Source organism: Tympanuchus pallidicinctus, unplaced genomic scaffold (assembly GCF_026119805.1).
Source record: "Tympanuchus pallidicinctus isolate F22 unplaced genomic scaffold, pur_lepc_1.0 scaffold19, whole genome shotgun sequence".
NCBI classification, from domain to species: domain Eukaryota; kingdom Metazoa; phylum Chordata; class Aves; order Galliformes; family Phasianidae; genus Tympanuchus; species Tympanuchus pallidicinctus.
The window spans coordinates 15,857,535-15,883,852 of record NW_026294710.1 but is presented as its reverse complement, the minus strand read 5'-3'; the positions used below and the strand labels follow the sequence as shown (position 1 = coordinate 15,883,852).

Here is a 26,318-nt window from a genome sequence, read left to right as displayed (position 1 = left end):
TATCATGACAGAGCCTGTACTAAAGTATATAATGCCCTGCGTTCCTTTCTTGACAGCACATCCAGTGGATCCCACCAGGTATCAGTCATTCCTCGACATGTGGAGGATGCAGAAGGCTGAAGCAGAGAGGCAGTGTTACAAAATCCAAGGATTTCCCCTTTACACAAACAACAGACCATGTACCCTTGAGAAATGCAGCTTACTGGCCCAACTGTTTACACGTTTTCTTCTCCAAATAGAATCATTGCCTGTTGCTGCAGAGCACCATATCTGGAAAAGGCTGGAATTTTTTCATTAAATATGCAACTGTTTTTCAATAAAACAGCCCCATATGTATTGGTAAATTCTGAACTTCCACATCAACAGAAACCACCATCTGGAGGATTATTCATGAATGGCAGCGGGAATGAAACCTTGTACTATAAGACTTGTGCTATTAAATCACCAACATGGCCTTACTGGGCTGCAAAGATGTTTTCCTTTTTGCCTGCCTACAGTGAAGGGTGCTCCAATGCTGGATCACACAATTACACATAGAAAAAATATTATTCTATCACCCCATTTCAGACAGTCTGAGAGTCTTATGGCTTGTGTGAATTCAGCATCATGAATACTGTGAATAGAACCAAGTAGCACTGGTGACACAGCAGAGATTTTTGTGGTCCTGCCCATACAGTCTTACTGTACTCGATCAAAGGGTGTCACATCTAAAATAGATGCCCTTTCTCACTCTCTTATTTGTTTCTAAGCTGTGAACAAGGAGAGCGAAGAGCTGGTTCAGTGCAGATAGCCAATGCTATGAAGTCAACCTCACCTGGGAGCCAGGACAGAGAGAGAACGTGCACAGTATGTTTGTCACCCAATGTCACATGAAATCTCTTCCTCTCTCCTGTGTCCCCTTCTCCCATGAATCATCACAATCACTGACACACCTGAGGAATCTAAGGTGGGAAAGTGTTTTCTGATGGATGCTGAGGAATAGAATCATAGAATCACAGAATTGGCTGGGTTGGAAAGAGCCATAATGATCATCTAGTTTCAACCCCCTGCTATGTGCAGGGTGATCAACCACCAGACCAGGCTGCCCAGAGCCACATCCAGCCTGGCTTTGAATGCCTCCAGGGATGGGGCATCCACAACCTCCTTGGGCAGCCAGTTAGAGAAGTGCTAAAGCAATTTTGAGTAGTTCAGCTATTGGGAAAATCAAGCATTCCTTATCACTGAAAGTCCTACCAATTTATTGTTGCTAAGACCACGTTTTTGAGAAAGAAGATAGAAATTATTTATAATAAGTCTGACTCCTTTTAAAAAACTTTCCACTTTCCAGCAGAAAAGCTGAGTGCCTCTGAGCAGACCCACTATAGATACCTCCAAACCACCTACACCAGTGGGACCCGAAGTGAAGCAAAGCTCAGGTGAACCAAATTCAGTAGCCTATATGAACCCTGGCTATCAGTTATGCTAGAAATCAGAAGGATGGTAGAGCATTAAAAAAACACTACTTTGAAGACAGACATAGAATGTTTCTGAGAAGTGATTACGCGATGCTGTGCATCTGATGGCAAAGACCAGGACTTCATGACCCTTCCAAATCTGGCCTGGAGGAAAAAATATCAGACCTATTTGCACAACTTGCTGAACTCTAACAGCTGGCAATTCAAAACTGAAACAAGCAAATAGTTTTTATTCTATGTGTAATGAGAGTGTGATTAGATTCGGCGACAGGAGGTATCAGCAAGGCACATGTTTCAACGGGGCCGACCGTTTACACATCTATCAAGGCAATCCAGAGCTGTCAGACTTAATGTGATTTGGAAAGAATATTGCACACAGCATGTAGGGATTGATCTGAACTATCAGAAACCTCGAAGAAACTTAATGAACATATATTTTTTTTTTCCCAGCAGACTCAATAGCAATTCTTGTTGACCATTTCAAGATGGAAAAGAAGAATGGCTAAGTCTCCTTCCCAGATTTCTACTTCTAGGAGAGACTAATCAGATGCCAAGCCCCCAGATCTTTACAGTACTACTTCTGCCACACAACCGTACCTGTTCAACAACTGATAGGGATAGAATTGGAAAATAATCTCTAAGAAGTTCTGAGGCTGAAGATGAGTGAGGAGGAGGACACCAATCTGACCACCTCCAAAATGGGATATACAACCCTGATTTCTGAGGAGCTGTGTCCTGCTCCCATCAGAACACATGGCAGCATGGATCTTAACGAAATCTTCATGGGCTGAGAGGAAGTCACAGACTAAAATCACTCCACTAAAGAGCACGACCTAGGGGCATCTCACCTACCTGTGAATCTGCACCTAAACCTTCACGGAATTCAGATAAACTGATATCTAGGTTATGTCTGCTTGAAAATATCATGCGAAAACTAGAGCTTTTCAGCAACGGATTCACAGGCAGTTCTGATATCCTCACCTTTCAAGCAACAGCCATCAAATGGAGGGGGCAGATGGCTGGGGGCAGGAACTTGTTCAGCCATATAATTTTAATTTGCTGCCACGTGTTTAGTAGGGCTCTCAGAAGATGCTGGCCCAACCAGCACTGTCATAACCAACCGTGAATGTTAACACTCATGGCAAGTAATATAGGAGGGTATAAAGACCTTTTTTATTTTCTTAATAAAGTTAGAATGGTGGAAAATGTGAGAAGCTCTGCTGCCTGTGAGATCATATTGGGCAGAAACCACTCTTGCAGGAAATACACCTGAGTCAACTATGCTTTCTAGAAGAGTAAGAAAAAAGGAGAAAAAATACAGAGGTGTCAATATAATAGACTTATAGCTTGCTTTAACCTTTCTCATTACCCCACTTCAGCAGGGGACACCAGGCCACTCAGAGAGGTGGGTGATTTTATACCAGGGCAAAGTGATGGCTCATCTGCTCCAACCAGCCAGAACGTGCTTCTGTGTCCCCGAAGTGCCTCCCGAATACATTTTCTCCACCGTTGGAGACTCCTTGGGTGATACAGGGACTCCCTTGAAGATATGAGGTTGCCCTACTCCCATTGGGACCCCTGGCTGTTCCTTCTGTCATGTTATTTGAGCTGTGAGGCACAGTAACAAACGTACTTGGCAAATGCAAACAAAATCCACATCAAATGCCTTTTTCTTGGTTTGTTTGTAACAAAATCAGAAGCACGGAAACCAAAACATTACCTCATCTCACACAGTGTTACCAGTTTCATAAAATGTTTTCAAACAGCTGCGCAGAAATTTCATCAGCATGTTAATAAATACATTAAAAATAATCACTCGGAACAACACAATTCTGAAAACCCAGCTCTGTAATTCTGTGGTTACACAAAATGTAGCCACATTAACTACAATGCATTCAATCTTCCTTTTCTGGCACGGTTGATTTAAATGTGAAGGGTGTATAAGAGACATGGAAATCTCATTTTCCCTACGTTAAATGAATACGGATGCAAGCACTCACAGAAGTAACACTTATGGACACGTTTTGGGCAAACGTTTGCTTGGCATGTACTGCCTGCCTCATCCACCTTCATCTGCCAACACACCTTACCCTTGAGCTACAGATCTTCAGTCACTTGAATTTTTAGCTGTTCCAGTAGACACTGACTTAAGTCTTGAAGCCCTGCATCTTCCCTAGTTCCCTCTTCTCAAAGGACAAGCACGAATGAGCCACGAGCCACCATATTCTGCTGATGGATTTTTAGAATTGCTATTTTATGATTCCTCAAAGTACATGTCATGGTATTAGAAAGTTTCTTATTGCTTGAAATCTTTCTCTCTCTCTTTTTTTTTTTTTTGGCAAGCCCTCAACATTCAGGCTCTTGAGCCATTCCTGGAATTTCCTTATCGTAGAGAAGACTCAAATGAACAATTATAAATTGGGCAGCAATCCATCATTTATAGAAATACATAATCCCTTCTATTCTCTGCCTTAACCTCAAATCTCACTCTTCAACTCTTTCATCTCCATTCCAGGAACTGTGTATACCCATGGCCATCACCAGAGCATACGTACTCTACCATTTCTTGGCGCTGGGATAAAGCTGCTCATGAATGCTGGACACTTGGACAAATCCGAATGTTTGCCTCCACAGACCCCCTCATCTAAGTAAAATCCCAGAATAAATTCTGAATAAAGAAAGTGAGGGTTTCACCCTGTGCTGTGACCCTGAGTATACTGCACACAACCAATTTATAACAGTCAACCAAGGACAATGCTGCCAGTCCATTTCCAGCAAAGGACACAAAAGGTTTAGGAGAAAGTATGCTTTTACTGACCAATTTCCATTGGCCTTCCGTAAATGCTACCCCCATCCATTTAATAATTTGCTGTGCCAAGGATATCTATTTCAGAAGACAGCAGAAAAAGTATCTGAGCACTTTTTCTGCAGTGAATTGGAAACATAAACATATTTTTAAATGTTCATGCATTTTGTTCTTACAGCAGTTCACTAAAATTGGTTGAAAAGCAATTACAGTATTCAAGCTTCTCTGCTCTTTCTGTTTTCATTTTTTCTTTCATAAGAGAGTGGTACACAACAATAAATGAGGAGGGATACTGGAGGCTTCATGTGATTCCAAATTGATAGGAAAGCAAAGAGAGAGCAGACATAGAATCATACAGTTCTGACTTGGATCATAAGTGTGAAAAATACTTTTAATTGTGACACGACTGATATTTTTATCATAATAAAGATGCTTAAAACATACAACTCGTAAACGCAAATGCCTTTTAATGTGATTAAATGAAAAGTAATTTGGGGGCATGAACTAATGCTCATTATAAATGATCTTTATGTTTAATTATTGCAATGATGTGGCTGCAGCAAGCAGCTGTGGATTTAATTGTTGTCTGACACGAGGTGGGAGGAGAGTCAGAAACAAGATCTTGGACAGCTTAAGTTATGTTCTGGAGCAGATGTTCTCATCAAAAGTCAACCAGCATAGGGCTGTCAGCTGCCAAATAACGTCCTTCTGCATTCATATCCACCTCTGGAAATTTTCCTCTATTATTCCCCATGGCCTCTTCACCTGTGGATATCAAATCTCCGAAAGCAAAGACTTAAGAGCAGCTGTCCAACATTCTGCCACAATTTTTTTCCCACATCAGACTTTGTCTACATGGTCTAACTCCATGAAACCACAAGGGGCCATCAGAATATCAAACAAAAGAAAATCAGAAAATCAGCTCCTTCTTTTTCCCAGCAACGGATGCAACTCCAAGTCAGCACCTTGAATTGGATGTTAAAAAAAAAAAAGCAAACAAGTTGATTTTGACCCAAGCTTGTATGACAAACAGAGCTGTCAAGTTGCTCTGTAAATACCTGCTCCCTGCCTCTGCTGACATGAACTTTTCAACAGGCTGTTTCTGAGTCTCCTTTCGTTTCCCTCTCCAGTCCAGTGAATGCTATCTCTCAACGTGGACCCAAAGCTGAGTTTTAGAAGTCTCTTAAAAGTGCTGAATATGCAAAACATCAATGGTGGGGATGGGAATGGAGCAGCTTCCTAGGCCAAAGATGCTCTGCTCCTTGCCAGCCACTACACCGCTGCCTTCTCACCTATTGTCCTCTACTCTGGTAAAAAATACTCATCTTGAACAAATCATTTATTTCCCAGCAGAATGGTTTCAGGACTTCTGAGACTTCTGACGCATGGAAAATCCCCCCATTGGCTAACCAAGCCATCCTCACCTTCAATTCTATGATGAAACTAAAAGAAGCCGAGTGAGGAATGATCTATAAATAACCTTTAATTATTGCACTGCTACAAGTTATAACCAGTCACTGGGGCTTTAGAGGAAGAAAAGAGGAAGGGAAGAGGCAATGATATCTACCACCACCTGCAAAAGCAAGCTGTAGAGTACCGAACTGGTATTGGTGGTTGAGGTTGGCATGGGTGTACTGGCTGATGGAGACAGACTGGACTTATTTTCTTGTGGCCACCCTATGCCTTCAAGAGCTGTTTGATTATTAAGAGCAGAGTAGAAGTGCAAAGGGAATAAACCTGGAAGCAAAATGCAAAATCTGGTGAGGAGCTTGTTTTTCACCGCTGCTCACAAGGAGATGTCATTATTTCATTACATCAATTTCAACACTTGCTCATCTATTAGCAGAAAAACATTTAAAATAATTTTCCTCATCAGAGGGAAAACAACCTCTCCTATTACCTAAAGATGGATCAGAGCAAAATGATACAAGGTGGAAACATACTCTGACAGAGAAAAGCCAAGCTGCAAAAACACCAGAAAGGGATTTTGGGGAACAGCTTGCAAGAAAGGCACGTGGCATGGAAGCAACTCAAAGATTAAGCTCAACCTTCCATAAATACTGTATGTATCAAAATCAGAAAATATATAAATGTACACATGTGTACAAGTATCAAACCTGCTGGAGTTCAAGAAGTGTTTGGACGATGCCAACAGACATAGGGTTTCATGATTAGGTGGCCCTGTGTGAAGCCGGGAGGTGGGCTTGATGATCCTTGTGTCCCTTGAAATATTGTGTCCCTTGAAATACTCTCTGATTTGACGTGCATTTTAGACCATTTTCGGAGAGTTTTGTGCTACTGCAGATTTGGCATCCCTGTGTAAGCTGTGCCAAATACTTTTCCTTTCTAATGCAAGTATAAAAGAGTAAGAGCATTCACTTATGGAGCTGCACATCAGCCATGAATTTGTGCTTTCTTGGCTCCATTAGGACTATTTCTTTCCATTTCTTTTCTTTTTAATGCTGATGCAAACATTAGTCTGAGACCAACACTGAGAAAAAAAAGAGTCGAAGGTGCTGATAAATGCCTTCCTCTTTTTAAAGCTGTGTTGTTTAATGCTCGAGAGCTCTCATTCCCATTATATAAAAAACTGAGTTTATTTGCAAAGCTCACATCTTTCCAGATACCCAAACAGATCTGCTTGAGCATAACAACTCACACGTTAAGCTCTTTGCAGTAGCTCACTATCAAATCAACACTTCAATTTGAAAAGTCTTTCCCTTCTGTTCAAAACTTTCTGACTCTTCTTTATATCTCCAGTGCTGTGGTTGTGGTGAATTATTAATGTAAAAATTAGCAGGAGTACTTATTCTTCTTCACTTGATACCTGACTTGATAGATAGCAGCTTTTCTGGCCACTTTTCAGCCCAGCTGTGAAAAGCAATGCCGAATACAATTAAGAGATGCTCATGCTGTATTACCAGTTTGAGGCTGCGATACAGGAACTTCAATATGCATTTATGTACACACAGGCGATTCGTTTCAATTAAACAAGATTTTGTTGGCTTGACAAGCCATGCAAGTGTTGCCAAATTACTTCTAAGAACCTAGAAGACCAAGTAAGCCCTGATATCCTCCAGCTATTTATTGATTTACATTCAGCAGCGGGTAGATCCTGCTTGCCTGAGCCCATTTGTCACAGATATTCTTCCCTCATCTAACAGCATGTTCTTGCTTTCCAAGCATAGTGTCACAGAATCATAGAATGGTTTGGGTTGGAAGAGACTTTAAAGATCAGCGAGCTCCAACCCCTGCTGTGGGCTGGTTGCCTCCCACCAGGTCTGGCTGCCCATAGCCCCATCCAACCTCACCTTGAATGCCTCCAGTGGGGGTATTAGCTATTCATCTTATCCTCCGTAGCTATGCAGATGATTCAGAGGAAGGCCTAAAAATCTTTATAATTATGGGCCCGAAACATTTGGTGCTGTTCAGAGCAGGGACACATCAGAAATGTAACGTGGTCCACTCTTTGAAGATGCTGTGATAGTTAGGAAGCCATGCGCATGCTCACAGCTCTGCTGGTCACTATGGTGACCTTGTGGTTATTCAGAAAATCAAAGAATAGACTGGAAGGTTGGAAGGGATCCCCAAGGATCACTGAATCCAACTCTCAACTCCACACAGGACCACTCCAAATCCAAACCCTGTGTCTGAGAGCTGTGTTTAAATGCTCCTTAGACTCCACGAGGCTGGAAGACATCTCACAGAATCACAGAATGGCCCAGGTTGGAAGGGAACTCAAGGATCATGAATCTCCAATCCCCCTGCCACAGGCAGGGCCACCAACCCCCCCATTTTATACTAGACTGGGTTAGGACTAACCTAACTAACCCTAGCATCTCAAAGGTCATCTAGTTCCAACCCCCAGAGAAACACTACTTGAAGTGATTTTGAGACAAATGAGTAGAAAGCAGGTAATTCCATCTAAGCAATGAAGCAGGCAAACCAAAATTACACTGTTAGTTAAGGGTGAATAGGTTTTCTGTGTCATGGGTGGAAATATCACAGTGGCTGAAAAGAGAATAGGAAGCTGCTATGGAAATTTGAGATCGTGTTGTTTCCAGCAAAGTGCAATGGAAAACAACAGAGCAGGAATTTAATATGACACGCTGCGTTAATACAAAAAAAGGGTGTTTAACCTGTCACCAACCTGCCCTTAAAGTAGTTTCTGACACAACTCTTCAAGGAGAAATCATACAGTCAAGCAGAGAAATCTCAGCTTTTTTTGCTAGAAGCCTTTTGGAACAAGCAGAGCTCCCCTGGTGGCTTGAATGTTTGGTTTGCTTCACGTTCAAGCCTGTTTTTCTTTTAATTGTATGCAACTCAAGAGCTTGTCGAGGCTAATGCTATTCATGCAAACAGGAGTTGGATGCAGCTGAATGGACATATCTTTTCCTGCCCTTTTATGTTTAAAATGACTGACTACAGAAATTATTTAGAGTTAATGGGATAGATCTCATCTCACTCGTGCTGGAAGAAATCCCATGTAACTCCATTGACTTCAAGGTCAGCTGAGATCAGAATTTGGGATATCATCTTCACAAATTCAATGTTTTCAATTTTCTCTTGTCTTTACCTTTTCCAGCAGCTATAATTAGCGCTTAATTAATTAAAATAGAACACAGACCCTGGTAGGACTCTCCCATAGCGTATCATTCTGCTCTATTCTCACTCCATGTATCAGTTTTCTTAACAGACACATGAGGTCTCTGAATGCTTTAATTAGAAAAGCCAAGCTTAATGTTTCCAGCTCTCCATCAAGCCTGGGGTCAGGCCCAGAATATTCACAACTGAGGCTGCAGAACATGGCAGCACCCAAGAACTTCACAGAGCTCCTCTATGGGTCCATCACATTTGCAATGCAAGGGAAGAGCTTTCACCTTCTGTAGGGTGAAGTTGATGCAAGTAAACACCCTAAATTAATTAACTATATAATTAATACGCAGCACTAAAGCAGATCATTAGCAAGAAAGAGAAATATTACCATTCCGCTTTGTGAGTGTGTGTAAAACTGATTTTTTTTACAACAGCAAGGTACTATTTACAGATTACTGTCTTCTCTCAGTTCCTTCAGATGTGAGCTAGAATGCTATTAACCTTCAAGCTGCTAGTGAAGTTTACATACTCTTGCAAGATCCCTTCTCGCTGCCAGCGGAGGGGAGAAGGGAAACCCACTTGCAAGAAAGAAAGCTCTGATCACAGCATCCATGCATCTGTTTTTTGGTTTTCAGTTCTTCTGTTGACAAGTCCCTTCCTTCAAAAATCACAGCTCCTTCTCTGCAGTCCTCCCACTGAAAGGGACTTGTCAGGGAGGGGTGGCCCTGACAAGGAAAAATAGCTTCTTTACCTTTCCTTTTAACAATGGATTAATCTCTCTTTTGTTCTCCATGAGAACTAGGTGTCACATTTCAAAATGCACTTTTAAAACAGGTATAATTAAAGCTTGGCAAAAGGAGGGAGGCAGAGAAATTAGCAGTAAAAATGGTAATAAAGGCATTTTAGAGCCCGCATGAGCTGGAAGGTGCTTCATCCCACCCCAATGCCACACAGCTACAATTACACACCATTGCAAAAAGAAAGAAAGAAAAAAAAGTAATTATAAAAATGAACTTTTCTTCAAAAAATAAGCACTTTGGAAAAAGATTACTCCTTTGAACACCCAAGCACTTCAAAAAGAGGATGAATTAGCGCTGACAACTTAATAAAGTAGCCATCAATTATTTAAAATGCGATGGCTCTTCTCATACAGCACTTCTGATTAGGAAAACATTTCAAAAACGAGAAATTAAGTGTTATTCCTCCGAAGTGAAATGGACTCAGGCTTTAAGTGCAGGAAAAAGAAAAAAAAAAAGAATGTGACTTTTAATGAGCCCAGCAAGAATGCAGGAAAGTTCTTTCCCTGGAAGTCAACTATAAACTGCATTGCCTGGGACTGCATTACAGTATGTTTTGGGATGCACAAAGCAAACCAAGCAAAGAGAAGGGAGAAAATACACACTGTTGTGATGAAGAGACACTACCCCGAGCTAATAGGTGTGGAGACAGTCAAGAAAACCACCCCAAATTCCAGCACTGCCAAGTTTAGAAAAGCAAACAATGAAACTTCCCTAGAGAAAAGACAGTTAAGAATGAGAATCATAGAATCACAGAATGGCCTGATTGTAAAGGACCACAATGATCATCCAGTTTCAACCCCCTGCTTTGTGCAGGGTCACCAATCACCAGACCAGGCTGCCCAGAGCCACATCTTAGAGGGCTGTTGGTTTCATAGTGATACATTTCTTACTTAAGTGCAATTCACCAGACTTTGCCTTATATACTTACGAGTGGATACTAAGAGCCTTCTGGACATTGCAGATAAGGTCATCCATCACTGAAACAACCCTAGCAACATCCAAACACTGATTTAAGGTGAAGAAACACACTGGAAGAAAGGTAGCTGGAGAGAGAAATGGAAAACTGGGTGAAGCAGAGCTTTTGTGGTTGTTGTATCTGAGCTTCAACACCTAATTTTGGAAGCACCCCTAGGTCAATGAGGTCAACTCTACGTCTGCATCCTAGGGACATATTCTCCTGCTATGGATGCTATAGGCTTCATGAGGTTACAAACAAGAAATGAGAAGTTTAAGGTCTGAACAAACAGAAGCGCAGCCAAGCCAAACAGCTTCTCCTCTGGACATAAAGATAAGGGGCTCTTTCTGACACCAGCAATCTGGGCTCAGCCATGTGAGGGAAAATGAGGATGTATGGGAGCAATACTACAAGTGAAGGAGACTAGACTGCTTTGCTAATTAAAATAATCAATCCAACTCTGCAGCTGAGTCTGGGGTAGGTATATTTGTTTTACTCCCAACTTTTGAAAGAGCTGACTGCAAAAAAAAAAAAAGAAAAAAAAAGAAAAAAAAAGAGCAAAACAGGGAAGTTGCAGTGGTTTTATCAGTCCAGCAATTATTCAATGAACTGCCATGTGAAGACAAACCTAGCACAAGAGAGTTCCCTCAAAGGGGTTAATTCTGCAAGAAGCTTCTCTGCATCCCACTGATGGCAGCAAATCTGATGCACTTGGTATTTTACAGGCACTCCCAGTACTATGCTGGTACATATCCCATAATCTTCAATTACTGCATACTCCTGTTGACTTCTGGCCAAGCAGAAATAGTTGTATGTGTGATGAGTGCAGGATTTAAAATTAAAATCCTATCAAAAGAAATTGAAAAAGGGAAGGCAGACAATGCACAGAGTTCCTCCCATCACCCTAGGAAGAACATTAATTCAGGAGCAAAAGAAATGTAATAAAAACCCTTCCAGCTCAATATAGTGCATCTATGGAGATAGGATTAATCCAGAAGGTGTACAGGGAATTGCAATGACACAGACAGGATATGCCAGTGAGATGTCAATCTTTGAGGCCAAGAAGATAATGCCACCTCTTTTTTTTAATTCTCTTTTTGTTTTCTGTCGTCTCCAGTGTGCAAGAAATGGACTGCACTTCTCTTTCTGCTTTGGTTGGAGCCCCACTTATCAAACCAGTGTCCAGAAAAAAACCAGAAAGACATAGAAAATTCACAGTGGCAAATTCAACCTCTCTTTGCATCCATTCCAGTTCCCAGGGTAACCTCGAGGGCCCAGAGCCCTTTCTGCTCCCTTGATCTCCATGGAGTCACATTGGCCATGCAGCAATCCATCTCTCCCTTGGCTGGCTGCTCCTCTTCCCACGCAGACCAAAAACTGAGGATGCCTTTGACAGCTGATAAAGTCAAATACATCTCAAAAGAAAAGGCAGCTCTTGGAAGATCAGATTGACAGAGTGCTAATGCGGTTCTGTCCCTGTCAGCACATGTGTCAGAAACCATTACTTCTCTTCTGCTTGTCCACCAAAAAATCCTGCTGCAGAAAGATCAAAAGAGACAGCAGTCACTCTGTCCCCTCCAACCCGCCCTGAAAACACAAAGTTTGACCCTGTTCCAGATGGGTTTCTCACCACCATCAGCTCAGGAGGTTGTGCTTTTCCGACCCGATGCTGCCCGTTTCAAAGATGTTCAGAGCAATGGTTATTGCTTTTGCTCAAACCCAGAGCTTAAGGCTGGAAATACAGCTTTCCCAGCCTGGGCCATCATCTAAAATAACCCAGCAGAAACAACCCTAAGCAAGGGAAGCTAATGAGATGAATTCAATCACCTTCAAGTATTGGACCATAGGAATGATGTTGGCTGATGCCCTACAAAGATAGAGATTTACAAAGAAAGTCACATCAGCCAGACAACCTTCGAATAGCAAGCTTTACCAATTAAATTCTTGAAGAAGCATTTAAGATTTACTGATGAAAAGCACGTAATTGCTGAGAGACAAGACTGGATGATCTCTTTTTATTAACCGATCTGTTTTTCCCATACCAGCTTTTGATTAGACTCATTGGTACAACTGCTATACAGACACTTTTATCTCTAGTACTGACAAGATCATAGTAGCTACACTGACCCTAGTAACGCAAACGGAGAGGCACACTTTAATAACACTGCAGTAATTTAAACCAGACATCACACATACCAATATACAACCACAAGCTGTGGTTGTGTGAAGGATGTAATGTGGACATTGGATTATTTTATCTGTTTCATATTTAATGCAGCTCTGAGACACAGAATCACAGAAAGGAGTCATAAGTCCAACTCCTGGCTCCATGCAAGACATCCAGAACCCAAATCCTAAGTCCGAGAGCAGTGTCCAAATGCTCCTTAAGCTCCATCAGCTCAGGGCTGTGCCCACTGCCCTCGGGAGCCAGCTCCATGCCCATCACCCTCAGGTAAAGAACCTTTTCCTCACGTCCAACCTGACCCTCTCCTGATTCATGTCAACTCCATATAACATACACATGACACGATAAGGGACTGCAGCCAAAAACTGTAACTTGGGAAGTTCAGATTAGACCTGGAAAAAGCTTTTCAGTACGAGAGCAATGCTGAACCAGTGTCCAGATGCTCTCCACCTCTGGAAGTTAACAAGACTTACTGAAAGTCTTCCTGGGCAAGTGGTTCTGGTGGTCCTGCTTGAACACAGGAGTTGAACTGAGCTCTGGTTGTCCCTCCCAACCCAAACAACCTGTGATTCTGTCAAAAAAAAAACCACCATTATTGACCTTACATGTCATTGATCAGTGTCTGGTTTCAGGCTGGAGGTCCAGACGGATGAGACCAACCTTCTTCCACTAACAGAGCTATGATCCTAGGATACCACATACATACATACTGAAAAAATAGTTATTAAATACCTGGAAATACTGGTTACACATCATCTATGAAGTTCAAAACCAATCTGAGCAAGTATGGGCAAAAAACTGTAGTCATATGGTTGACACTTAGCAAGGTGAACAGAGCAAGTTGGTAGTTCCAGGAAGGACCATGATCATCTTTACCCAGTTCTCACAGCTTGCCATCAGGACTCAGGCTTTTCACATTTCTCTGTATCGTTACTTTCTAACAGGTAGATAAGGTGTGATTTTACTTGCTTCCAAATGTTTGTTCAAAAAGGAAAGCGATTCTCATACATTTTAGACAACACCATATAGAACCACAGAATCACCAAGGTTAGAAAAGACCTCCAAAATCATCCAGTCCAACCATCCCCTTATCACCAATATTTCCCACTAAACCATGCCCCTCAGTACAACATCACATTTCTTGAACACCTCCAGGGTTGATGACTCCACCACCTCCCTGGGCAGCCTATTCCAGCTCCTGATCACTCTTTCAGAGAAGCTGTTTTTCCTAACATCCAACCTGAATCTCCCCTGGTGCAACTTGAAGCCATTCTCTCATAGTCCTATCGCTAGTTATATGGCCAAGATTGGCTTCGTGTGGAGTGTTGTGAACCATGAGAGATACAGTATGCTAGCCTACATTCAGTAATGAATAAACAGGCATTACATGGATTCTGGCCAACTCCAATGCAACACTGCACTCGCCAATGGAAGAGACACCCAGAGATTGCAGGGATTAATGACAGGCCATAGAGATCTCAAATCACAGAATCATACAATTACAGAATGGCCGGTGTTGGAAGGGATCTCAAGGATCATGAAGCTCCAATCCCCTTGCCACATGCAGGGCCACCAACCTCCCCATTTCACAGCAGCCCAGGCTGCCCAGGGCCCCATCCAACCTGGTCTTGAACACCTCTAGGGATGGATGGGGGCATCCACAGCCTCTATGGGCAGCTGTTTCAGCACCTCTCCACTCTCTCTGTAAAGAACTTCTCCCTGACACCCAACCCAAAACTTCTCTCTTTCAACTTAAAACCACTCTCCTTGTCCTGCTGTTATCTATCTTTACAAGGAGTTGACTCCTCTCCTGTTTGTAGGTTCCCTTTAGGTCCTGGAAGGCTGCAACGAGGTCACCCTACAGCCTTTTTTTCTCCAGGCTGAACAAGCCCAGCTCTGTCTTTGTACGGGAGCCTTCTGATCATCCTTGTGGCCCTCCTCTGGACTTTCTCCAACAGCTCCCAAACATGCAACTGCTTACATTGGGTCCAATGTGACACAGCCATACAATGCTTTGTGCAAGATGACTCTGCTCTTCCAGATCTGGAGAGGAAGAAAATAATTCTGCCTGCAAGGAACGCTGCTCCAATATGTCTACGTGCAACTTAAAGCCATCTCCTGCCTAGGCTTTACATTCAGTAAATGTTAAGCTTGATTTTTAAAATAAATTGAAGCACTGCCATAATGGTTTGCCTGAAGCTAGCAATTGCTTTTATATAACTTACAGCTTCACGATCAGCCTCAGTGGAGAACTTGCACATCTGCATATGACTTACAAGGGAGCCTCATAAAGCCTTCCCCAAAAGGCAGTAAGTACTCTGAACGTTTCCCCCAGAGGAAGAATTATCTAAAGAAATATTTAAAGGAACAGGGAGATTCAGACTCCCACAGACAGATAATTTTGTCTATCTATTCAAAGTGAAAAAGAAGATTCGTGACATGGGTTCAGCTGGCAAAGCTGCTGCTGCTGACTTGGCCAGTCTTCGCAGCGATGAAGACACCTGCAAAGCACTTTTTCAGACACCATGTTGCTGAAAACCAGGTGAAACGCAAGGACCAGCACCACAGGTGGTGTCTCTAAAGCCACGCTTGTCCTCGAATGGGAAAAATCCAACTGATCAGCCAGGCCTACTCCTTAATGGCTTTTTGATCGCTGGAAGCCTGACTGAAAAGACAGCTGATTTGTTTTGCACTAATAAATAATAACACCCACTTGCTATCAAGGCATGCACTCATCTCGACTGGTGAGCCATTTAAATGCCACTCACTGCGTCCATTCTTCTTCTTAACACCCAGTAATCTGACAGGGAGAAAATATGCCAAAGCCACCAGCAACGCTTCCTTAGAAAGTCACTAGCAATGACTTTGTGCGTGGGGTAAGCAGTGCTAGCAGTGAAGTAATTAGCTCCAGCAAGCAATTATCCTGCAAACAGCCGCACGCTCTGACTTCTGAAGGAGTTTTTTACTTGATTTTCAGCCACTGGAGCTTTGCCAGAAAACCATCAGGCCCGTCATTGACACAATTCTGCTATAAAAAACAGCAGCCACACTGATGCTTTAAGAGAAAATCCTGCCCTGCTGGTGGAAAGATGGAAGCCACGTGCACTTCAGGTTGGATGGAAATGGGGTGATGCATCTTCAAGGCCACCATTCATTGTGACCACCTGGCTGGAAAGATTGATCACGCTGACATGAAACATACAAGAACAGGCCATAGGAAGCTGTCGAGCTGCTTGCAGCCTAATTTAGTATTGATTTAAGCAATTACAGCAAAAAGTTTAATGTGGAATAATTCTGAAACAAATTAGTTTCACGGTTATTCAGTCACTCTGAGTAAAAGGAGAGGAATTTACAATATTTCACATTTACAGCTGGAAGAATGGAAACAAGACCATCCTCCTTGTTAAATGCACTATTTACTATGGGCAGCTGCAATCTTTTCTTAGCATAATCTTTAAAGAACTGCATTTGTCTGAAGATATGGTGGTGTAAGATACTAGAAAACCTCTCATCTGAAAGCTAATTCAGGTCAAACACGTAGTGATAGTTATCACCAAGAAGTTATTATCACTCTGTGCGGTGGGAGCTGATAAATGCTTGAGTCGTGTTCACATCACAGCAGTGGCTCCTGCTGCAGGAGCTTCAGAAAGATGTTCAGGATAGGAAGGAGTGGGTGGTTGAACCGTGAACCCGTCCATCGATGACACAAGGGAGAAAAAAGGAACAGCTTAAGGAGAGAGGTGCAAGGATGACTCAAACCACACACCTTGTTTTCTTTACATCTGTGATCTGGGCATCCAAGATCTCTGGGCAGCCTGGGCTGGTGGTTGGCAACCTTGCCTGTTGCAGGGGGTTTGAAACTAGATGATCTTTGAGGTCCTTTTCAACCCAGGCCATTCTATGATGTGATGAGGGCAAAGATTCCAGGCTCCAGCACTGTCAGTGTAAGAATAGCCCTTCTCCTTTTAATGCAAAATCAATAAAATTATTTTAGGGAGCTATTTGGATGACTTGGTTCAAAGGGGCAGCCATTTTTCTTCTCTTGCACAAAATTGCCCTTCTGTAATGCTGGGAACAGGCAGACCTTCTGACCGTGTAAACTCTGACCAAGAATAATTCCAGTTCATAATGATTTCCATCCATCATGAGAAATAAATTACAGGGGCTAGACAAGAAAATTCCAAGCCATTCTGTCTCTTCAACCCCCAATGAACTATAAGAAAATGCTTTGCTATTATATAACACATTTTCATGGCTACCAACAAGTCACAACACACAGAAATACATTACTGCATTAAGAATCCAAAACAAATTGGTGAGGTTAACAACCTCCATGGTCCTGCTCCAAAGCTTGTGTGTTAATGCTACTGTAAAACATTTTCAGCTCTCAGTAAGGTCAGCTGCCTGTGCAGGCTGAGTTCAGGCTCTCACTCACTTCAATTCCCAGAAGAGAAAACAAAAGGAAGGCAAACAATACACAATGGAACACAATATACCTAATTATCTCCAGATCTCTCAACGTGAACCTCAAACAACATCCTCAGTGCAGCCCTGGAAACATGGAAGAGTAGAGTTCTGATTTTAATTGTAACTCAAGAGTTTCACTCTTCAGATGCTTCTCCTGTTATGGAAGCCAGAACGACTCTAAAATTTACTTTTTTCCTACCCTTTTCCAAAAAATCAAAGTTTCGAAGATTTCTGCGTGTCTTGCAGATTTGGCCTATTTCTCTTCAAGGTACTCACAATGTTGAGGAATTACTGGCAAATAACTGCAAAACAAGGGTACATTTTGTAGTTTCTTCCCACTCTCTGCTATTATTGCTCAACCGATGCACTCAAGTTCATCTATAAAACTCCTTCTGTTCTCATTAAAGTTGCTTTCAATACTCAGCTGTTGTTTCATAACCACCTCTGCTGTGGTTCTGCTGTAACGTCTCATACCTGATTGGCAGTGCCAAGGGAGGAGAAAACAACAAATGTCATCAACTCCATCTTCTTAAGCTTAAAAGAGGGCTCAATGTGTGACACCCAGCCATAAAGTGCTCTTGGGGCCCTGCCCTATTCTCAACTTAAGCTGTGTATGCTCAGTGAAACCATTTTTACGTTGGTAATTATTTACAAGGAGCTTTATTTCTCTACTCCTCAGTTTTGATAGCAGAGTTTCAGAGAAGGCTGTTAAAGCTCTGCCTTTGCAAGAATGTAGTCCAGAGATGCTGTGCTTCTCCAAAACTTTATTTGAACTCGTGGACATTTTCTAGATCACATATAGAAGGTTTTGCCCCCCCCTTTTAAGGTGCTCGTTCCCTTCTAAGGGCTTGGAATCTAATTTTGCTTTACCACTGTAAAAAACATCCCATACCCAAGCCCAAAGCACCCAGGCAGGTGCAGCTTTAGTAACCATTAATACATGCAAAAAACCCAGTGACGTTCACCCAAATAACAATGAGAACAGTAAATGCAACTAGTATGCATCATTAAAATACACATACATTTTTAGAGATATAAACTAAGGTTGAAAGAAGCCATAAAAACCTTGAGAGATACACATTACTGCCTAAGAACTTTGCAAATATTATTCATTCCCAAAGAGACGATTTTATAGATAAGAGGGAATTATTTAAAAGGATTAAAAGAGCTTGACCCTAATCACAGCAAGAGTCTGTTAATTCATTCTTTTCAGTCCTATGCAACACGTATAATATCAGGATGTTTTTCTGAGGCTTCTGAACTGTCCCATTACCCATGTAGTTAGGATAAGATGTGTGTTTATTGCTATTATCACTGCTTCACATCAGAGCTTTAAAAAGCTGTTTCATAAGAGACTTCTCATAGAAATACTCTTAACTTCAAAGCCAAATCTCTCAAATCTCTCTTATCTGGCTGAGGTAGCAATACAGTTGCCTTGCTGCGACAGCACCACGTGAATCACAAACACACTGCACTAGGGAGGCAAAACATCTCATATCTGCTCCTCCTTTGGAGTTTGCACATGTGTATAGTCCAACTGTACCACCCTATGATCTGCAAGCACTCCCAGAACTCCCAAGGGAGACAAGCATCAAAACCCTTGAAAATTAGCTTTTGCAGTAGGGCTTTCATTTGTCATCACAGTGGCTTTAATAATTGGTATGGTCCTGAATGCTTCCAGGGAGGGGGCATCCACAACCTTGCCGGGCAACCTGTTCCAGTGTCTCACCACCCTCACAGTAAAGACCTTCTCCCTGATATCTAGTCTAGATCTATACTCTTCCACTTTAAAGCCATTTCCCCTGGTCCTGTTGCTATCCACTCTTCTAAAAAGTCCCTCCCCAGCTTTCCTGTAGGCCCCCTTCAGGTACGACCCAGGACTTGATATCATCATTAGGTGGGCAGTAAGGGAAGCTGCTGGCAGCTCCCCTGGCTCCTACCTGCAGAAGAGGCCGCTGCACACCCAGGACCTTCATGGTATCTGCATTAGCCAACAACTTCAGGGGGTCAGACGCCTTCGTGACTCCTTCGATTTCTTTGTTGATCTCAGCCAGGACCTGATTGAGGAAGATGTTCTTGATGTACATGGTGAGGAACTCACGGAGAGGACACTGTTTGGTTGGGCCAAGCTCCATGGCGTGCTCTATCTCCTTGATGAATCTGGAAAACGAGAAACAAAGCTTTCAATGGAGTTCAACCATGCAGTTAAAAACGTGATGGTTGCATTTGTGATTCCTACACCCAAAAGCCAAGCACCAGTAGCAGGGAAGACAAGACAGACTGTGACGTGAGGTGTGAACAGTAGAAAAGGTTTATAGGGTGGCCTTCAAAAAAACATATAATACCAACAGATGGTGAGACAGACTTGATGGCTGGAGAAGGACAACAGGCAACATGGGGAACTGGTGAGAATCTACAAGCCAGGCACAATTTTTGTTTATCAGCCCCAAAAATGACTGATTTTGCTCTACTTGAGACATACTGGAAAGACCTTTTCTTTTAAACAAAATCAGGATGTCAGAAATCACTCTGAGAAGGCAAACTTCTGGGGATGGTCACTTGATTCATACAGGTTAATTCCCCACCTCTAAAACAAACAGATGTATTTAACAGCTCAAAGTCTAGAGATACCATAAAATAATTTAAAAAAAAGCAATGGAATAAATGCCAATATCATACTGCATTATGCATATCTGTATTATGCTATATTTTTATTACGTGTTATTGTTTCATTCTAGGATCCATTTCTGTGCATGCAGAACGACATACCAATTCTGGGAATATTTTAGCACAGAATGTTTGCCATCTCCTGCAAAATATCTTCATCTCAGTGATGCCATCTGTTTACTAGATAGGAGTTTCTTCTAGAAACTACCTCGTCATTGCTTTCATTTACATTCGAGGCAACAAAATTAGTCCTCCTTTTAAATTTGTATATATTTACATAATTAGGTGTTGAATAGCAGGGTCATAATGGACTAAGATGTTCTATCCAAAAGAGAGAAATATGGATGGTATTTGCGTTGCCCTTCCAACACTGCGTGCAGTCTTTTGAATCTTAATTCCACTCCTGGATGAGCTGGAATTGTTTTTCTCTTTGTTTTATAGATCAGAAGTAAAAGCAAGTGTTTGAACCTGGATCCCCCAGCACACATAGCAGCGCAGCACACCACCATTTCTTCACTAAGAAATTTTTTTCTTTGGCAATCAATGCATATTTCAACAGTTCCATACTGGTCAGCATTTACAAAGGATGAATTTGCACTAACCATTTCTTCCCCACACACTTCAGTGAGGTCTGTTTCTGCAAACCCATAACTTCCTACCTTCTCCTTCAGCACTCCAAGAGGAGGCAGCCTCCTATCAGAGCATCTGTCAATTTCAGTAGCATGATTTCCTTCAAATCCAAACAATTTCCTCCCTAATGCCCCTGCAGTGTTGACTCCATCACAGCAGAATGACACATTTGGGATGATGCAGTGGAGGGAACCATTTACACTGAGTTTGAAAAGTGCTTCTCCAAAGAGACATACTGCACTGGGAGAAGTGCAAAGGATGGCAGCTTTACTTCCCAGCTTTCATGGATCGATAGAGTGAATAGGCTTTATCAAAGAGGGAAACTGCAGAGTCATCTGGGAAGAGAGCACAGAGAACACCACCGAGCTTATCTCTGAAATAATAGATTTAATGTCACCAGTTCCAAGTGACAATCACTGATGCCCTTAAGAGAACGCTGTCAGGTTTGATGGAACCTCATTCAACTGACTGACTTACTGCATTTTTCCACGTCTGCCAACAAATCTGCAATGTTCTCCTGTTTTTTTAAAGCCTCATTTACACAGTGCTCGTGATGGGGTAGAACTCACTTAAAAAAAAAAAAAAAAAAAAGTGAATTAACTTTTACAATTCCTGCACCCTACAACTACATACCACTATCTCTCTTTCAGATGGGAAAGGGAAGACAAAGCAACTTGATCCTTTCAGTATATAAGGGAGGATGCTATGAGAAAGAGTGGGACAGACTATTCAGCAGGGTCTGTTGTGATAGCACAAGGGGAAGTGGTTTAAAACTAAGAGAGGGGAGATTTAGACTGGATGTAAGGAAAAAGTTCTTTACAATAATGATGGAGAAGCACTGGAACAGGTTGCTCAGAGATGTGGTGGATGCCCCATCCCTGGAGACACACAAGGTCAGGATGGATGGGGCTCTGAGCACCTGATCTGACTGTATGTGGGTATTCCTGTTAACTGCAAGGAGTTGGACTAGATGATCTTTAAGGTCTTTTCCAACTCAAATGAATCTATGAATCTCAGCTTTCAGTGAAATGAGGGGAACAGCTCTCAATTCTGTAACCCAGCACGTGCTTAAACATGGCTGAACTAACAGAAACACAAGAAAACTTTCAGAAAGAGAATGGCCCATACAAACTAGAAGAGCTCAGATTTGCTGATCTACAATCAACCTCTTATCAGGCAGTGGTGTGATGCTGTTTCTAAGTGTTTCCCACAGCAGAGACTAAATTGCTTGTGTGAGGCCACAGAAAAGGTCAGTGCTAGCAAAAGGTGTAATCAAGAATGTTGGACTCCTTGTACCCAGCATTAATCACCATCTCAGGCCTCCCCTGAAGACCCGTGGTTCAATCTCCACCAAATTTCATCTTCATTGGAGAACTGAATTCTGGCGGTTCACGTGTTCTAACAGGCTTTAATTTCTTGGCATAAACAAGACAACAGCAGTTCATTTAATACCAGTAAGAATCCAAAAGATACCCTTATTTTACTTGACACAAACCATAAAGTAATCACAGATTAGGAGAAAGCTGCTAGATAGCAACGACTCTGTGAGAGGGATTTTATGAGCACTCAGCAACACTTGTGATAAAGAACAAATGGTCAAGACCTTAAGAAAGCAGATTTAAACTTGATAGCAGAGAAAAGTTATTAAGAATGAAACTGTGTGTGGTGAGGAGGACAAGAGGATATGGATGAGCGACCTTAGGCTTGAGTGTTCAAAGATAGCTTGATTAAATGATAATGGTAATGAAAAACAGATTATTTCTGAAGTCTTCATTTAATCAAAGGATCTCTACTGAAAGAAATGGAAGTAGAGAAAAGGAGTATGGATGTCAGAGCTACTCTTACAGTAGGGAGCATAGGCTATATGCTATATGCTAAAGTTCAAGGTTGACTTGTCCTCACCACGTCTACACCAGGCAGAATTCCTAACTGCTGGAGGTCCCAGCATCTGCTCAGCAATTGCAGAATTCCAGGTAGCAGTTGTGCAGCTCAGCGTTCATCCCAGAAAGGGGAAAAGCCCTTTGAACACAGCACCATGGTGGCCGAGCAAGCATTACAAGGCTTCAAGTGAAAATGCAGCAAGAATCCTCTGACCACATTACATTGCAACACTGATACACTATACAGGTTCTGTATCAGCAGGAATACACAGAATGTCATTAGAAATAAATTAAACTAATAGAAACATAAATAATAAAACATTCATTTAATGCATGCCTTAGGAGAATTAAGAATGCAAAGTCAAACATTGAAGATTTGGGAAAGTAAGGATTGGAGTAGCTTGTGTCACCTTAATTTGCCTGCCGTCCACAATGCCATATTAACTACACAATAGCACTGTTGCTCTTTTCAGCAGATCTTGGTCTTGTCTGAGGACAAAGACTTGGTTCAAAACACACTGCAAGGGAAGGAAGTCCTTAGCTTGGGAGCAGGCACCTTTCCAAGGTCCTTGTCCTTAGCTCAATCCCCTTTATGGGCAGAACTGTGCCTACGAGGGGCTTCACCCATTACAAACCAGAAGCCTTTTACAAAGCTGTGTGCACTGCAGTTCTTCAAAGCTGTGTAACTGAGCCAGATTTTTGGTGCATTTTCAGAGAAATGGCAAAAAGGCACAACCTTAACACAACAGTTCTTATTGAGAACTGTGAAGATGCAAATTCTCAGCCTGAATATCTTCCAAAGAAGAGGTCACTGGAATTTGCTAACACATGCAATGTATTTCTTCTTCTCCTCCTTAGAAAGAGTATTTTAGATAATTTTCTAAAAATAAATCTAGCCTCAGTTGGCAATTAAGTTTTATAAATGAGAAGCATTGGGTGGCATGAAAGACCTAACACATATTCTCTATTTTTTGCTTTGAAGACACATTCGCAGTCACATGCTGTACTATTCATTTAATTCCTGGTTAACTTATTCTAACAAAAGTCAGTCTTTGTGCACAATAAGTATATTTAACAGTCATCTAAGAGAAGTATTCTAAAAGTACCCTCAAAAAATGTTCCCATTTTACTCATACCCACATAACTAGGAAGATGTCAGAAAAGCAATTTGACCCATGGCTGTTCCAGAGATCAACGTTTATGTCTGTATGTGAACCACAGTGAATACGTGAATAGAAACTGCATTTTGGCCAATGATAGAGTATGTAAAAGTAAGGACAGTGAAAACCTGTAGGTAGATCTGGATACTTTATGCACACACACAGTTCTTCAAATGGGTTTTGGACATACCTGTGTGTGCATAACCCCAATAATCATAATTTTCACTGCTATGGTGAAAGGCTGCATCACGTCAGCCTTTTATCCTGTACTTTTTTTTTACTCCCTACAGAGGGAAATCTGAGATACAGCTCACTGTAAAAACAGGCCATAAAGAAAGCCTTGGAGCTTTGATTCACATCCCATTTGCTTTGATTATTCTACTAGAAGAAGAATCATTCAGTTGTAATTTAGTAGGGTTCCTGAAACAGTATCAACAACCCCATTTAAAATCATCACTTACTGACCCAGGAAAATTTAAGAAAAAGCCTATAAAGGTTAACATACGGGTGGGGTACAACATTACAATACATTGTGGGGTACAAGCTCTAAATGTGTTAGAATGAGCCCCATTTGGGATAGAAAATTCCCGTAATGCTGAGCAATTACACATATATTTTGTAACTGTCACAGATTTCAAACCTATAAAATGGGAAGATGCTTTTCCTGGACAAAAACACAGCCTGAGGTGCATCATCAGAGGTTGGATAATAACCACTCTGAAGATGGCCATGATAACTATTTTGGTTCCTAACAAAGGTTGTTGGGATGTCCCAAAGAATGCTTTTGCAAAGATGTCTTGCTAGGATGGAGCAGTTGAAGAGAGCACACAAGGAAAAAAAAAAAATAGAAACCTGCATCTCATATTGAATTCAGAACCTGCATTTTCAAAATGATGCACAATTTTTAACTTGTTTTATCTTTGTATGAAAGCGTTCGAGGTGATTTGTGGCTGCAATTAAGCATTCCCCTTAGACAGAAAAGCACTTTGGGTAAAATGAAGTATCTTTTGTAAATGACAGTCATTTGGATTAAAAAAGAAAAAAAAAAAAAGGCAAAGCATTTCAGAAAATTTAATTCATTCTAACTCACAACTTAATTGCCTATGAGGTCTGTCTTACCTGGGCTGAAAGTGCGTTACAAAAACATAAAGCCTAAAAATGCTATATGGATTGATTTAGAAGCCGACAACTTCCACCTTCCTTAGGCTTTCTTCTCTCTCCATGGCATCAGATCTCTTCTAAAATATCATTAAAAGAAACTGAAGACGTGTCATTGAAAGTGCATAACATCAACTTCTCACTTTTTAAATGATGATAACGCTGTCTGAAATTTCCTCCTCAAACAAATGAATGACAGTAGAAAGAAAAAACTTCCAAGCCTTATTAAGAAATTCTTTCAGACACGCAGCCCAAATTTACATTTCCATTTGTTTAATTTTCATATGACACTAAACCGTTGTTTTCTCTCTCAGTAATTGAATAAGAATAAATGTTTTGGTGAGGTTCCACAAAGTAAGGAAACAGTAGGGAAAAATCAGAAATTTTTGGAAGGAGATGATGATTATCGGTAAAAAGGCAAATCCCAAGCCGGTTGTTCAGACTTAAGGCAATCAGTTCTTCATAGAATCATAAAATGGCCTGGGTTGGAAGGGACCTCAAGGATCATGAGGCTCCAACACCCCTGCCACAGGCAGAGCCACCAACCTCCACATTTAATACCAGACCAGGCTGCCAAGGGCCCCATCCAACCTGGCCTTGAACACCTCCAGGGATGGACGGGGCATCCACAACCTCTCTGGGCAGCTGTTCCAGCACCTCTCCACTCCCATAGGAAAGAACTTCCCCCTCACATCCAACTTAAATCTGCCCTCCTTCAACTTCAAAGCATTTCTCCTTGTCCTGCTATTATCTCCCTTTCTTGAAGGTCTGAAGACATATTCAAACTGAGGACACCTGAAAGTCCCTGGGTTAACCATTCCCTGTCCAGAAAGCTGCCTACCCTAAATGTTGGCATTTCAGGAGATGATGTTCTCCTGAAATTCTCTTTGACAACCCTCAAGGCACAGCTTTAATTCCCAATTTACTGCCTTTGTGATAACGTGGTCAGACAAGGATATCTCTTCAATAACTGCGCAAATCAAACTGACACTACTGATTTTAAACTATTATTTCAGTATATCACTGGTTTACAAAATGTTCTAGCTGGAATAAAACCAGTTTCTCATTCATTCCAAAGTATGGCCCGTTCTTCTCTCTTCTCTACCAAAGAGAGAGAACTGGTAATCCTAAACCAAAAGGTACTGACCACTGCATGCCTATGGAATACAATGAATACAGTTACGTTAAAACATTGCAGCACGAAGACCAAAGATCATTTCCAACTGAAGATCACTCAACTAGGAACTAAAGTAATAAAAAGCACATTACTTTGTGTAAAAACTTGACTACAGGGAATTATTCCTGTTACATTATCAGTTATCCCAAGATTGATATTTCTCTGAGGAGCATGCTGCTGATAAATACTGTGGCTATAAACAAGATAACAGAGAAGCTTCTGTGGAAAGTCAGTATAAAGGGAGTTGTATGCAGGGGACAACAGCAGGAATAAAGGCTTAAGCACTTCTCTAGACAACACGAGTTGTGATTAAAATTGCAATTAAAAAAGTATAATCAGTGCTGGGACACTCAATGGTGATTTAAATCATAGAATCATAAAGG

The 26,318-nt window shown here is 41.6% G+C and overlaps 1 protein-coding gene across 1 annotated transcript in view; it reads right to left on the bottom strand.

Annotated features, from left to right (window-relative positions):
* EXOC4 (exocyst complex component 4) overlaps positions 1 to 26,318 on the bottom strand; it is a 399,307-nt gene that overhangs the window by 86,648 nt on the left and 286,341 nt on the right. Inside the window, exon 11 of the mRNA XM_052680722.1 lies at positions 19,204 to 19,423. Within this exon, the coding sequence (XP_052536682.1) occupies positions 19,204 to 19,423 (220 nt within the window). The remainder of the gene's footprint in view (positions 1 to 19,203; positions 19,424 to 26,318) is intronic.